The 17,500-nt window shown below is 43.2% G+C and overlaps 1 protein-coding gene across 1 annotated transcript in view; it reads right to left on the bottom strand.

Annotated features, from left to right (window-relative positions):
- Window positions 1-17,500, bottom strand: part of LOC310863089 (differentially expressed in FDCP 6 homolog) — a gene marked incomplete at its 3' end in the record, with an annotated part of 35,721 nt that overhangs the window by 4,967 nt on the left and 13,254 nt on the right. Inside the window, exons 6-8 of the mRNA XM_083771212.1 lie at window positions 15,980-16,088; window positions 11,370-11,560; window positions 1-86 (exon numbers count right to left, since the gene is read on the bottom strand). The exon at window positions 1-86 is cut by the window's left edge and continues 24 nt beyond it. Coding sequence (XP_083627338.1) covers window positions 1-86; window positions 11,370-11,560; window positions 15,980-16,088 — 386 coding nt within the window. The remainder of the gene's footprint in view (window positions 87-11,369; window positions 11,561-15,979; window positions 16,089-17,500) is intronic.

Raw genomic sequence — 17,500 nt, 5'->3', positions numbered from 1 at the left:
AGCTGTTGTTGCAGTGCTCTGTTCAGCTCCTCCTGCTGTCGTCTCCACCTCCTCTCCTCCTCCACCAGGTATGTCTGAGACTGACCCTGTGCCCCCTAAAAACACCACGTTATACACCTTCTGAACCCCCTAAAACACCACATTATACACCTTCTGAACCCCCTAAAACACCACATTATACACCTTCTGAACCCCCTAAAAACACCACGTTATACACCTTCTGAACCCCCTAAAAACACCACATTATACACCTTCTGAACCCCCTAAAAACACCACGTTATACACCTTCTGAACCCCCTAAAACACCACATTATACACCTTCTGAACCCCCTAAAACACCACATTATACACCTTCTGAACCCCCTAAAACACCACGTTATACACCTTCTGAACCCCCTAAAACACCACGTTATACACCTTCTGAACCCCCTAAAAACACCACATTATACACCTTCTGAACCCCCTAAAACACCACGTTATACACCTTCTGAACCCCCTAAAACACCACATTATACACCTTCTGAACCCCCTAAAAACACCACATTATACACCTTCTGAACCCCCTAAAACACCACGTTATACACCTTCTGAACCCCCTAAAACACCACATTATACACCTTCTGAACCCCCTAAAAACACCACGTTAAACACCTTCTGAACCCCCTAAAAACACCACATTATACACCTTCTGAACCCCCTAAAAACACCACATTATACACCTTCTGAACCCCCTAAAACACCACGTTATACACCTTCTGAACCCCCTAAAAACACCACATTATACACCTTCTGAACCCCCTAAAAACACCACGTTATACACCTTCTGAACCCCCTAAAACACCACGTTATACACCTTCTGAACCCCCTAAAACACCACATTATACACCTTCTGAACCCCCTAAAAACACCACATTATACACCTTCTGAACCCCCTAAAACACCACGTTATACACCTTCTGAACCCCCTAAAAACACCACATTATACACCTTCTGAACCCCCTAAAACACCACGTTATACACCTTCTGAACCCCCTAAAACACCACGTTATACACCTTCTGAACCCCCTAAAACACCACATTATACACCTTCTGAACCCCCTAAAACACCACATTAAACACCTTCTGAACCCCCTAAAAACACCACGTTATACACCTTCTGAACCCCCTAAAACACCACGTTATACACCTTCTGAACCCCCTAAAACACCACATTATACACCTTCTGAACCCCCTAAAAACACCACATTATACACCTTCTGAACCCCCTAAAACACCACGTTATACACCTTCTGAACCCCCTAAAACACCACATTATACACCTTCTGAACCCCCTAAAAACACCACGTTATACACCTTCTGAACCCCCTAAAACACCACGTTATACACCTTCTGAACCCCCTAAAACACCACATTATACACCTTCTGAACCCCCTAAAAACACCACATTATACACCTTCTGAACCCCCTAAAACACCACGTTATACACCTTCTGAACCCCCTAAAAACACCACATTATACACCTTCTGAACCCCCTAAAACACCACGTTATACACCTTCTGAACCCCCTAAAACACCACGTTATACACCTTCTGAACCCCCTAAAACACCACGTTATACACCTTCTGAACCCCTAAAAACACCACATTATACACCTTCTGAACCCCCTAAAAACACCACATTATACACCTTCTGAACCCCCTAAAAACACCACATTATACACCTTCTGAACCCCCTAAAACACCACGTTATACACCTTCTGAACCCCCTAAAACACCACGTTATACACCTTCTGAACCCCCTAAAAACACCACATTATACACCTTCTGAACCCCCTAAAACACCACGTTATACACCTTCTGAACCCCCTAAAACACCACGTTATACACCTTCTGAACCCCCTAAAAACACCACATTATACACCTTCTGAACCCCCTAAAAACACCACGTTATACACCTTCTGAACCCCCTAAAACACCACGTTATACACCTTCTGAACCCCCTAAAAACACCACATTATACACCTTCTGAACCCCCTAAAAACACCACATTATACACCTTCTGAACCCCCTAAAAACACCACATTATACACCTTCTGAACCCCCTAAAACACCACGTTATACACCTTCTGAACCCCTAAAACACCACATTATACACCTTCTGAACCCCCTAAAACACCACATTATACACCTTCTGAACCCCCTAAAACACCACGTTAAACACCTTCTGAACCCCCTAAAACACCACATTATACACCTTCTGAACCCCCTAAAAACACCACGTTATACACCTTCTGAACCCCCTAAAAACACCACGTTATACACCTTCTGAACCCCCTAAAAACACCACATTATACACCTTCTGAACCCCTAAAAACACCACGTTATACACCTTCTGAACCCCCTAAAACACCACGTTATACACCTTCTGAACCCCCTAAAAACACCACATTATACACCTTCTGAACCCCCTAAAAACACCACATTATACACCTTCTGAACCCCCTAAAAACACCACATTATACACCTTCTGAACCCCCTAAAACACCACGTTATACACCTTCTGACCCCCTAAAACACCACATTATACACCTTCTGAACCCCCTAAAACACCACGTTATACACCTTCTGAACCCCCTAAAACACCACGTTATACACCTTCTGAACCCCCTAAAAACACCACGTTATACACCTTCTGAACCCCCTAAAAACACCACGTTATACACCTTCTGAACCCCCTAAAAACACCACATTATACACCTTCTGAACCCCCTAAAACACCACGTTATACACCTTCTGAACCCCCTAAAACACCACATTATACACCTTCTGAACCCCCTAAAAACACCACGTTATACACCTTCTGAACCCCCTAAAAACACCACGTTATACACCTTCTGAACCCCCTAAAACACCACATTATACACCTTCTGAACCCCTAAAAACACCACGTTATACACCTTCTGAACCCCCTAAAACACCACGTTATACACCTTCTGAACCCCCTAAAACACCACGTTATACACCTTCTGAACCCCCTAAAACACCACATTATACACCTTCTGAACCCCCTAAAAACACCATGTTATACACCTTCTGAACCCCCTAAAACACCACGTTATACACCTTCTGAACCCCCTAAAACACCACATTATACACCTTCTGAACCCCCTAAAAACACCACGTTATACACCTTCTGAACCCCCTAAAACACCACATTATACACCTTCTGAACCCCCTAAAACACCACATTATACACCTTCTGAACCCCCTAAAACACCACATTATACACCTTCTGAACCCCCTAAAAACACCACGTTATACACCTTCTGAACCCCCTAAAAACACCACATTATACACCTTCTGAACCCCCTAAAAACACCACATTATACACCTTCTGAACCCCCTAAAACACCACATTATACACCTTCTGAACCCCCTAAAACACCACGTTATACACCTTCTGAACCCCCTAAAACACCACGTTATACACCTTCTGAACCCCCTAAAACACCACATTATACACCTTCTGAACCCCCTAAAACACCACATTATACACCTTCTGAACCCCCTAAAACACCACATTATACACCTTCTGAACCCCCTAAAACACCACGTTATACACCTTCTGAACCCCCTAAAAACACCACATTATACACCTTCTGAACCCCCTAAAAACACCACGTTATACACCTTCTGAACCCCCTAAAAACACCACGTTATACACCTTCTGAACCCCCTAAAACACCACGTTATACACCTTCTGAACCCCCTAAAAACACCACATTATACACCTTCTGAACCCCCTAAAAACACCACGTTATACACCTTCTGAACCCCCTAAAAACACCACGTTATACACCTTCTGAACCCCCTAAAAACACCACGTTATACACCTTCTGAACCCCCTAAAACACCACGTTATACACCTTCTGAACCCCCTAAAAACACCACATTATACACCTTCTGAACCCCCTAAAACACCACATTATACACCTTCTGAACCCCTAAAAACACCACGTTATACACCTTCTGAACCCCCTAAAACACCACATTATACACCTTCTGAACCCCCTAAAAACACACATTATACACCTTCTGAACCCCCTAAAACACCACATTATACACCTTCTGAACCCCCTAAAAAACCACGTTATACACCTTCTGAACCCCCTAAAACACCACATTATACACCTTCTGAACCCCCTAAAAACACCACGTTATACACCTTCTGAACCCCCTAAAACACCACGTTATACACCTTCTGAACCCCCTAAAAACACCACATTATACACCTTCTGAACCCCCTAAAAACACCACATTATACACCTTCTGAACCCCCTAAAACACCACATTATACACCTTCTGAACCCCCTAAAAACACCACATTATACACCTTCTGAACCCCCTAAAACACCACATTATACACCTTCTGAACCCCCTAAAAACACCACGTTATACACCTTCTGAACCCCCTAAAAACACCACATTATACACCTTCTGAACCCCCTAAAAACACCACATTATACACCTTCTGAACCCCCTAAAACACCACGTTATACACCTTCTGAACCCCCTAAAACACCACGTTATACACCTTCTGAACCCCCTAAAACACCACATTATACACCTTCTGAACCCCCTAAAACACCACATTATACACCTTCTGAACCCCCTAAAAACACCACATTATACACCTTCTGAACCCCCTAAAACACCACATTAAACACCTTCTGAACCCCCTAAAACACCACGTTATACACCTTCTGAACCCCCTAAAACACCACGTTATACACCTTCTGAACCCCCTAAAACACCACGTTATACACCTTCTGAACCCCCTAAAAACACCACGTTATACACCTTCTGAACCCCCTAAAACACCACGTTATACACCTTCTGAACCCCCTAAAACACCACATTAAACACCTTCTGAACCCCCTAAAACACCACATTATACACCTTCTGAACCCCCTAAAACACCACGTTAAACACCTTCTGAACCCCCTAAAACACCACGTTATACACCTTCTGAACCCCCTAAAAACACCACGTTATACACCTTCTGAACCCCCTAAAACACCACATTATACACCTTCTGAACCCCCTAAAACACCACATTATACACCTTCTGAACCCCCTAAAAACACCACGTTATACACCTTCTGAACCCCCTAAAAACACCACATTATACACCTTCTGAACCCCCTAAAAACACCACGTTATACACCTTCTGAACCCCCTAAAAACACCACATTATACACCTTCTGAACCCCCTAAAACACCACATTATACACCTTCTGAACCCCCTAAAACACCACATTATACACCTTCTGAACCCCCTAAAAACACCACGTTATACACCTTCTGAACCCCCTAAAAACACCACATTATACACCTTCTGAACCCCCTAAAACACCACGTTATACACCTTCTGAACCCCCTAAAAACACCACATTAAACACCTTCTGAACCCCCTAAAACACCACGTTATACACCTTCTGAACCCCCTAAAACACCACATTATACACCTTCTGAACCCCCTAAAACACCACGTTATACACCTTCTGAACCCCCTAAAACACCACGTTATACACCTTCTGAACCCCCTAAAAACACCACATTATACACCTTCTGAACCCCCTAAAAACACCACGTTAAACACCTTCTGAACCCCCTAAAACACCACGTTAAACACCTTCTGAACCCCCTAAAACACCACGTTATACACCTTCTGAACCCCCTAAAACACCACATTATACACCTTCTGAACCCCCTAAAACACCACGTTATACACCTTCTGAACCCCCTAAAAACACCACATTAAACACCTTCTGAACCCCCTAAAACACCACGTTATACACCTTCTGAACCCCCTAAAAACACCACGTTATACACCTTCTGAACCCCCTAAAACACCACATTATACACCTTCTGAACCCCCTAAAAACACCACGTTATACACCTTCTGAACCCCCTAAAAACACCACGTTATACACCTTCTGAACCCCCTAAAACACCACATTATACACCTTCTGAACCCCCTAAAACACCACGTTATACACCTTCTGAACCCCCTAAAAACACCACGTTATACACCTTCTGAACCCCCTAAAACACCACATTATACACCTTCTGAACCCCCTAAAACACCACGTTATACACCTTCTGAACCCCCTAAAAACACCACGTTATACACCTTCTGAACCCCCTAAAACACCACATTATACACCTTCTGAACCCCCTAAAACACCACGTTAAACACCTTCTGAACCCCCTAAAACACCACGTTAAACACCTTCTGAACCCCCTAAAACACCACGTTATACACCTTCTGAACCCCCTAAAACACCACGTTATACACCTTCTGAACCCCCTAAAACACCACATTATACACCTTCTGAACCCCCTAAAAACACCACGTTATACACCTTCTGAACCCCCTAAAAACACCACGTTATACACCTTCTGAACCCCCTAAAACACCACGTTATACACCTTCTGAACCCCCTAAAAACACCACGTTATACACCTTCTGAACCCCCTAAAACACCACATTATACACCTTCTGAACCCCCTAAAACACCACATTATACACCTTCTGAACCCCCTAAAACACCACATTAAACACCTTCTGAACCCCCTAAAACACCACGTTAAACACCTTCTGAACCCCCTAAAACACCACATTATACACCTTCTGAACCCCCTAAAAACACCACATTATACACCTTCTGAACCCCCTAAAAACACCACGTTATACACCTTCTGAACCCCCTAAAACACCACATTATACACCTTCTGAACCCCCTAAAAACACCACGTTAAACACCTTCTGAACCCCCTAAAACACCACGTTATACACCTTCTGAACCCCCTAAAAACACCACATTATACACCTTCTGAACCCCCTAAAACACCACGTTATACACCTTCTGAACCCCCTAAAACACCACGTTATACACCTTCTGAACCCCCTAAACACCACATTATACACCTTCTGAACCCCCTAAAACACCACGTTATACACCTTCTGAACCCCCTAAAAACACCACGTTATACACCTTCTGAACCCCCTAAAACACCACATTATACACCTTCTGAACCCCCTAAAACACCACATTATACACCTTCTGAACCCCCTAAAAACACCACGTTATACACCTTCTGAACCCCCTAAAAACACCACGTTATACACCTTCTGAACCCCCTAAAACACCACATTATACACCTTCTGAACCCCCTAAAACACCACATTATACACCTTCTGAACCCCCTAAAAACACCACGTTATACACCTTCTGAACCCCCTAAAAACACCACGTTATACACCTTCTGAACCCCCTAAAACACCACATTATACACCTTCTGAACCCCCTAAAAACACCACGTTATACACCTTCTGAACCCCCTAAAAACACCACGTTATACACCTTCTGAACCCCCTAAAAACACCACATTATACACCTTCTGAACCCCCTAAAAACACCACATTATACACCTTCTGAACCCCCTAAAACACCACATTATACACCTTCTGAACCCCCTAAAACACCACATTATACACCTTCTGAACCCCCTAAAAACACCACGTTATACACCTTCTGAACCCCCTAAAACACCACATTATACACCTTCTGAACCCCCTAAAACACCACATTATACACCTTCTGAACCCCCTAAAAACACCACGTTATACACCTTCTGAACCCCCTAAAACACCACATTATACACCTTCTGAACCCCCTAAAACACCACATTATACACCTTCTGAACCCCCTAAAAACACCACGTTATACACCTTCTGAACCCCCTAAAAACACCACGTTATACACCTTCTGAACCCCCTAAAACACCACATTATACACCTTCTGAACCCCTAAAAACACCACGTTATACACCTTCTGAACCCCCTAAAACACCACGTTATACACCTTCTGAACCCCCTAAAAACACCACGTTATACACCTTCTGAACCCCCTAAAAACACCACGTTATACACCTTCTGAACCCCCTAAAAACACCACGTTATACACCTTCTGAACCCCCTAAAACACCACGTTATACACCTTCTGAACCCCCTAAAACACCACATTATACACCTTCTGAACCCCCTAAAAACACCACATTATACACCTTCTGAACCCCCTAAAACACCACATTATACACCTTCTGAACCCCCTAAAAACACCACGTTATACACCTTCTGAACCCCCTAAAACACCACATTATACACCTTCTGAACCCCCTAAAACACCACATTATACACCTTCTGAACCCCCTAAAACACCACGTTATACACCTTCTGAACCCCCTAAAACACCACGTTATACACCTTCTGAACCCCTAAAAACACCACGTTATACACCTTCTGAACCCCCTAAAACCCCACATTATACACCTTCTGAACCCCCTAAAAACACCACGTTATACACCTTCTGAACCCCCTAAAACCCCACATTATACACCTTCTGAACCCCCTAAAACACCACATTATACACCTTCTGAACCCCCTAAAACACCACGTTATACACCTTCTGAACCCCCTAAAAACACCATGTTATACACCTTCTGAACCCCCTAAAACACCACATTATACACCTTCTGAACCCCCTAAAACACCACATTATACACCTTCTGAACCCCCTAAAAACACCACATTATACACCTTCTGAACCCCCTAAAAACACCACGTTATACACCTTCTGAACCCCCTAAAACACCACATTATACACCTTCTGAACCCCCTAAAAACACCACGTTATACACCTTCTGAACCCCCTAAAACACCACGTTATACACCTTCTGAACCCCCTAAAACACCACGTTATACACCTTCTGAACCCCCTAAAACACCACGTTATACACCTTCTGAACCCCCTAAAAACACCACGTTATACACCTTCTGAACCCCCTAAAAACACCACATTATACACCTTCTGAACCCCCTAAAACACCACATTATACACCTTCTGAACCCCCTAAAAACACCACGTTATACACCTTCTGAACCCCCTAAAAACACCACATTATACACCTTCTGAACCCCCTAAAACACCACATTATACACCTTCTGAACCCCCTAAAACACCACGTTATACACCTTCTGAACCCCCTAAAAACACCACATTATACACCTTCTGAACCCCCTAAAACACCACGTTATACACCTTCTGAACCCCCTAAAAACACCACGTTATACACCTTCTGAACCCCCTAAAACACCACGTTATACACCTTCTGAACCCCCTAAAAACACCACATTATACACCTTCTGAACCCCCTAAAAACACCACGTTATACACCTTCTGAACCCCTAAAAACACCACATTATACACCTTCTGAACCCCCTAAAAACACCACATTATACACCTTCTGAACCCCCTAAAAACACCACATTATACACCTTCTGAACCCCCTAAAAACACCACATTATACACCTTCTGAACCCCCTAAAAACACCACGTTATACACCTTCTGAACCCCCTAAAAACACCACATTATACACCTTCTGAACCCCCTAAAAACACCACATTATACACCTTCTGAACCCCCTAAAAACACCACATTATACACCTTCTGAACCCCCTAAAAACACCACATTATACACCTTCTGAACCCCCTAAAAACACCACATTATACACCTTCTGAACCCCCTAAAAACACCACGTTATACACCTTCTGAACCCCCTAAAAACACCACATTATACACCTTCTGAACCCCCTAAAACACCACATTATACACCTTCTGAACCCCCTAAAACACCACGTTATACACCTTCTGAACCCCCTAAAAACACCACGTTATACACCTTCTGAACCCCCTAAAACACCACGTTATACACCTTCTGAACCCCCTAAAACACCACATTATACACCTTCTGAACACCCTAAAAACACCACGTTATACACCTTCTGAACCCCCTAAAACACCACATTATACACCTTCTGAACCCCCTAAAACACCACATTATACACCTTCTGAACACCCTAAAAACACCACGTTATACACCTTCTGAACCCCCTAAAACACCACATTATACACCTTCTGAACCCCCTAAAAACACCACGTTATACACCTTCTGAACCCCCTAAAAACACCACATTATACACCTTCTGAACCCCCTAAAACACCACATTATACACCTTCTGAACCCCCTAAAAACACCACATTATACACCTTCTGAACCCCCTAAAAACACCACGTTATACACCTTCTGAACCCCCTAAAAACACCACATTATACACCTTCTGAACCCCCTAAAACACCACATTATACACCTTCTGAACCCCCTAAAAACACCACATTATACACCTTCTGAACCCCCTAAAAACACCACGTTATACACCTTCTGAACCCCCTAAAAACACCACATTATACACCTTCTGAACCCCCTAAAACACCACATTATACACCTTCTGAACACCCTAAAAACACCACGTTATACACCTTCTGAACCCCCTAAAACACCACATTATACACCTTCTGAACCCCTAAAACACCACATTATACACCTTCTGAACACCCTAAAAACACCACATTATACACCTTCTGAACACCCTAAAAACACCACGTTATACACCTTCTGAACCCCCTAAAACACCACATTATACACCTTCTGAACCCCCTAAAACACCACATTATACACCTTCTGAACCCCCTAAAACACCACATTATACACCTTCTGAACACCCTAAAAACACCACGTTATACACCTTCTGAACCCCCTAAAACACCACGTTATACACCTTCTGAACCCCCTAAAAACACCACATTATACACCTTCTGAACACCCTAAAAACACCACGTTATACACCTTCTGAACACCCTAAAAACACCACGTTATACACCTTCTGAACCCCCTAAAACACCATGTTATACACCTTCTGAACCCCCTAAAAACACCACGTTATACACCTTCTGAACCCCCTAAAAACACCACATTATACACCTTCTGAACCCCCTAAAAACACCATGTTATACACCTTCTGAACCCCCTAAAAACACCACATTATACACCTTCTGAACCCCCTAAAACACCACGTTATACACCTTAGACTTCATTGATGCTTGCGGAACTCGACTCCGTCTCGTTCCTGACCGCATCCCTGTCGTGGCAATAATCACGTTAAACCACACCCTCTCGTGTAATATTGCTTAATTCTATTCTAGTAGAAATGGTCCAACGTTTATCTCTCACATTCTACGGTAACAGACGCACGCACGCACGCATGTACACACACACGCACGCACGCATGTACACACACACGCACGCACGCATGTACACACACACACGCACGCACGCATGTACACACACGCACGCACGCACGCATGTACACACACGCACGCACACGCACACGACACACACATACTTGTAGGAGTTGCAGTTGCACCAGGTTGGTGTCTCTCTCCGCCTGCAGGAGGTGGAGCCTGTGTAGCTCCTCCTCCTTGGCGGCCTGCCTCTGGCCTCGCTCCGCCCTCTGCTGGCGGCGCTGCGTCTTCAGCTCGCCGTGCAGCGTTAAGCCCCGCCCCTCCACGCACAGACGCAATGCCGTCTGGATGGCTGCGCACACACACACACACACGCACACGCACACGCAGACACAGACACAGACACAGACACAGACACAGACACAGACACGCACACGCACACGCACACGCACACGCACACGCACACGCACACGCACACGCACAGACACAGACACAGACACGCCCACACGCACACGCACGCCCACACACGCACACGCACACGCGCACGCGCACGCACACGCACACGCACACGCACACGCACACGCACACGCACACGCACACGCACACGCACACGCACAGACACAGACACAGACACAGACACGCACATACCCACACGCACACGCACACGCACACGCGCACGCGCACGCGCACGCGCACGCGCACGCGCACACACACACACAGACACAGACACAGACACAGACACACACACACACACACACACACACACACACACACACACACACACACACTCGTTAACCTATTAATACCTGAGACCAGATTCTGAGAGTGAAAGTTTTCTATGTCAGTGGTTATCACACTTTTTCATGTCAATATATCACCCTGTGTACAGTCACAGAGTTCAATATATCCACCACCCTGTGTACAGTCACACAGTTCAATATATCACCCTGTGTACAGTCACACAGTTCAATATATCCACCCTGTGTACAGTCACACAGTTCAATATATCCACCCTGTGTACAGTCACACAGTTCAATATATCCACCCTGTGTACAGTCACAGAGTTCAATATATCCACCCTGTGTACAGTCACACAGTTCAATATATCACCCTGTGTACAGTCACACAGTTCAATATATCACCCTGTGTACAGTCACACAGTTCAATATATCACCCTGTGTACAGTCACACAGTTCAATATATCACCCTGTGTACAGTCACACAGTTCAATATATCCACCCTGTGTACAGTCACAGAGTTCAATATATCCACCCTGTGTACAGTCACACAGTTCAATATATCCACCCTGTGTACAGTCACAGAGTTCAATATATCCACCCTGTGTACAGTCACACAGTTCAATATATCCATCACCCTGTGTACAGTCACACAGTTCAATATATCACCCTGTGTACAGTCACACAGTTCAATATATCCACCCTGTGTACAGTCACACAGTTCAATATATCCACCCTGTGTACAGTCACAGAGTTCAATATATCCACCCTGTGTACAGTCACAGAGTTCAATATATCCACCCTGTGTACAGTCACACAGTTCAATATATCCACCCTGTGTACAGTCACAGAGTTCAATATATCCACCCTGTGTACAGTCACACAGTTCAATATATCCACCCTGTGTACAGTCACACAGTTCAATATATCCACCCTGTGTACAGTCACACAGTTCAATATATCCACCCTGTGTACAGTCACAGAGTTCAATATATCCACCCTGTGTACAGTCACACAGTTCAATATATCCACCCTGTGTACAGTCACAGAGTTCAATATATCCATCATGTGTACAGTCACAGAGTTCAATATATCCATCATGTGTACAGTCACACAGTTCAATATATCACCCTGTGTACAGTCACACAGTTCAATATATCACCCTGTGTACAGTCACACAGTTCAATATATCACCCTGTGTACAGTCACACAGTTCAATATATCACCCTGTGTACAGTCACACAGTTCAATATATCACCCTGTGTACAGTCACAGAGTTCAATATATCCATCATGTGTACAGTCACACAGTTCAATATATCACCCTGTGTACAGTCACACAGTTCAATATATCACCCTGTGTACAGTCACACAGTTCAATATATCCATCCTGTGTACAGTCACACAGTTCAATATATCCATCACCCTGTGTACAGTCACACAGTTCAATATATCCACCCTGTGTACAGTCACACAGTTCAATATATCACCCTGTGTACAGTCACACAGTTCAATATATCCATCACCCTGTGTACAGTCACAGAGTTCAATATATCCACCCTGTGTACAGTCACACAGTTCAATATATCACCCTGTGTACAGTCACAGAGTTCAATATATCACCCTGTGTACAGTCACACAGTTCAATATATCACCCTGTGTACAGTCACAGAGTTCAATATATCCATCATGTGTACAGTCACACAGTTCAATATATCACCCTGTGTACAGTCACACAGTTCAATATATCACCCTGTGTACAGTCACACAGTTCAATATATCCATCACCCTGTGTACAGTCACACAGTTCAATATATCACCCTGTGTACAGTCACACAGTTCAATATATCACCCTGTGTACAGTCACACAGTTCAATATATCACCCTGTGTACAGTCACAGAGTTCAATATATCCACCCTGTGTACAGTCACAGAGTTCAATATATCCATCACCCTGTGTACAGTCACACAGTTCAATATATCACCCTGTGTACAGTCACAGAGTTCAATATATCACCCTGTGTACAGTCACACAGTTCAATATATCACCCTGTGTACAGTCACAGAGTTCAATATATCCATCATGTGTACAGTCACACAGTTCAATATATCACCCTGTGTACAGTCACACAGTTCAATATATCACCCTGTGTACAGTCACACAGTTCAATATATCCATCCTGTGTACAGTCACACAGTTCAATATATCCATCACCCTGTGTACAGTCACACAGTTCAATATATCCACCCTGTGTACAGTCACACAGTTCAATATATCACCCTGTGTACAGTCACACAGTTCAATATATCCATCACCCTGTGTACAGTCACAGAGTTCAATATATCCACCCTGTGTACAGTCACACAGTTCAATATATCACCCTGTGTACAGTCACACAGTTCAATATATCACCCTGTGTACAGTCACAGAGTTCAATATATCACCCTGTGTACAGTCACACAGTTCAATATATCACCCTGTGTACAGTCACACAGTTCAATATATCACCCTGTGTACAGTCACAGAGTTCAATATATCACCCTGTGTACAGTCACAGAGTTCAATATATCACCCTGTGTACAGTCACACAGTTCAATATATCCACCCTGTGTACAGTCACAGAGTTCAATATATCACCCTGTGTACAGTCACACAGTTCAATATATCCACCCTGTGTACAGTCACACAGTTCAATATATCACCCTGTGTACAGTCACAGAGTTCAATATATCACCCTGTGTACAGTCACACAGTTCAATATATCCACCCTGTGTACAGTCACAGAGTTCAATATATCACCCTGTGTACAGTCACACAGTTCAATATATCCACCCTGTGTACAGTCACACAGTTCAATATATCACCCTGTGTACAGTCACACAGTTCAATATATCCACCCTGTGTACAGTCACACAGTTCAATATATCCACCCTGTGTACAGTCACACAGTTCAATATATCCACCCTGTGTACAGTCACACAGTTCAATATATCACCCTGTGTACAGTCACAGAGTTCAATATATCACCCTGTGTACAGTCACACAGTTCAATATATCACCCTGTGTACAGTCACAGAGTTCAATATATCCATCATGTGTACAGTCACACAGTTCAATATATCACCCTGTGTACAGTCACACAGTTCAATATATCACCCTGTGTACAGTCACACAGTTCAATATATCCATCCTGTGTACAGTCACACAGTTCAATATATCCATCACCCTGTGTACAGTCACACAGTTCAATATATCCACCCTGTGTACAGTCACACAGTTCAATATATCACCCTGTGTACAGTCACACAGTTCAATATATCCATCACCCTGTGTACAGTCACAGAGTTCAATATATCCACCCTGTGTACAGTCACACAGTTCAATATATCACCCTGTGTACAGTCACACAGTTCAATATATCACCCTGTGTACAGTCACAGAGTTCAATATATCCACCCTGTGTACAGTCACACAGTTCAATATATCACCCTGTGTACAGTCACAGAGTTCAATATATCCATCACCCTGTGTACAGTCACACAGTTCAATATATCACCCTGTGTACAGTCACACAGTTCAATATATCACCCTGTGTACAGTCACACAGTTCAATATATCACCCTGTGTACAGTCACACAGTTCAATATATCCACCCTGTGTACAGTCACACAGTTCAATATATCACCCTGTGTACAGTCACAGAGTTCAATATATCACCCTGTGTACAGTCACAGAGTTCAGCCTAGTAACTTGCTACTCCTTGCAACAAAACAGTTTTAGGGTCAACTGCCAATGGGGATAATGGTTATGGTTATGGTTATGGTAATGGTTATGGGGATAATGGTTAATGGGGATAACTGCCAACGGGGATAATGGTTAAACTGCCAATGGGGATAATGGTTAATGGGGATAACTGCCAATGGGGATAATGGTTGCAGGTGTTGCATGTTGTAACGTTGCATGGCGAATTATTGGAGTTGTTTGGGCTTAAAAATGAACTGTAAGGATTATGGAGTTCATTTGAGTTAACTCACCGCTGGTCCACTCCTGTCTCTGCTTGGAGTCTGCAGCACTCATCTCATAGGTCTTTGTCAAGGTCTTCACACAGAACATACAGCGCTTACCCTCCCTGTCTGGGAGAACCTTAAACAGAACATACAGCGCTTACCCTCTCTGTCTGGGAGAACCTTAAACAGAACATACAGCGCTTACCCTCTCTGTCTGGAAGAACCTTAAACAGTTGGGAGAATTACTCACATTATAGGGCACTTGAGGGGGGGGGGGGGGGGGGTCTTAGTCTAGTTACTTGCGCAAGCAGAGCGCGCAAGTAATAATTTCGCCCGGTCTTCGTTCACCGTGACAGCCAACCCGCCATTTGATGTGTATGCAAAAAAAAACAGCAAATCCGTGCCTGGTTTGCTGGGACCAGATTACATAAATGACCATATGTCTTACGTCATTTTGTTATGTATATATGTATAATATATTTTAATTCAGTTTATATACCTTTTCTTTTCATCACATATCAATGATTTATTTTTCTTTGAAAAACTAAAAAGGGATCTAGAATATATATCGATAAAACTGTATTTCTTATAGAAACTTGAACCATACTAATAATAACACCTAATAATACTAGGTGTTTACATGCATAAAGTAGATAGGTAGCAAATAGTTACACCTAATAATTAGACAGTTCAAACGTTCCTTCACAGAGATACTGAGATTCCACAGTTTACAGAATAATTATACTGTATAACATATTTTAATTCAGTTTATAATTTATATACCTTTTTTTTTCATCACATATCAATGATTTATTTTTCTTTAAAAAACTAAAAAGGGATCCAGAATATATCTACATCGATAAAACTGTATTTCTTATATAGATAGAAACTTGAACCATACTTAATAATACTAGGTGTTTACATGCATAAAGTAGATAGGTAGCAAATAGTTACACCTAATAATTATACATTTCAAACGTTCCTTCACAGAGATACTGAGATTTCACAGTTTTCAGCGGTCGAAAGTACTTGCGTGCTCTGCTTGCGCACTAGTTGGCCATTTATGGCCTAATAGTGTGCAACAAGCAAGTATGTACTCGACAGAGTGCAGTTCTAGTTTGTATTTGTTGTCAATATTAATATATTTTGTCTTATAGTTTTAGTCATCGTAGCTTGGTTTTCATGTAGTTTCCATTTCGTTTTCGTCAGTGAAAGAAATGTAGTCAACGAACATTTTTTTTTTACAAATATATTTTTTATCCCACGATTTTGTAACCCATTTTTCACCCCTGTGTCAATCATCTAATGTGATCCTGGTCTCTACACACCCTCCACCAACCTGGGGAGAGCAACGGACTTAACTCATGCTTCCTTCATGCTTGAGTGTCCAAGTTGCTTCTTTACACCTGACAGGGGGGAGTTTCCCTGGTTGGACGTAGCGCGTGGAAGGAACACGTTATTCCAACCAGTTCCTTTCCCCTCCATCAGGCGCCCCGGCTGGCCAGGGGGAGGCAGTTTAGAGACCAGGATTACTGCATGTTTTTGTGA

The sequence above is a fragment of the Protomyctophum parallelum genome (assembly GCF_964188405.1).
Source record: "Protomyctophum parallelum genome assembly, chromosome: 8".
Lineage (NCBI taxonomy): Eukaryota > Metazoa > Chordata > Actinopteri > Myctophiformes > Myctophidae > Protomyctophum > Protomyctophum parallelum.
The sequence above is the reverse complement of the archived record's forward strand: the minus strand, read 5'-3'. Positions and strand labels throughout refer to the sequence as shown.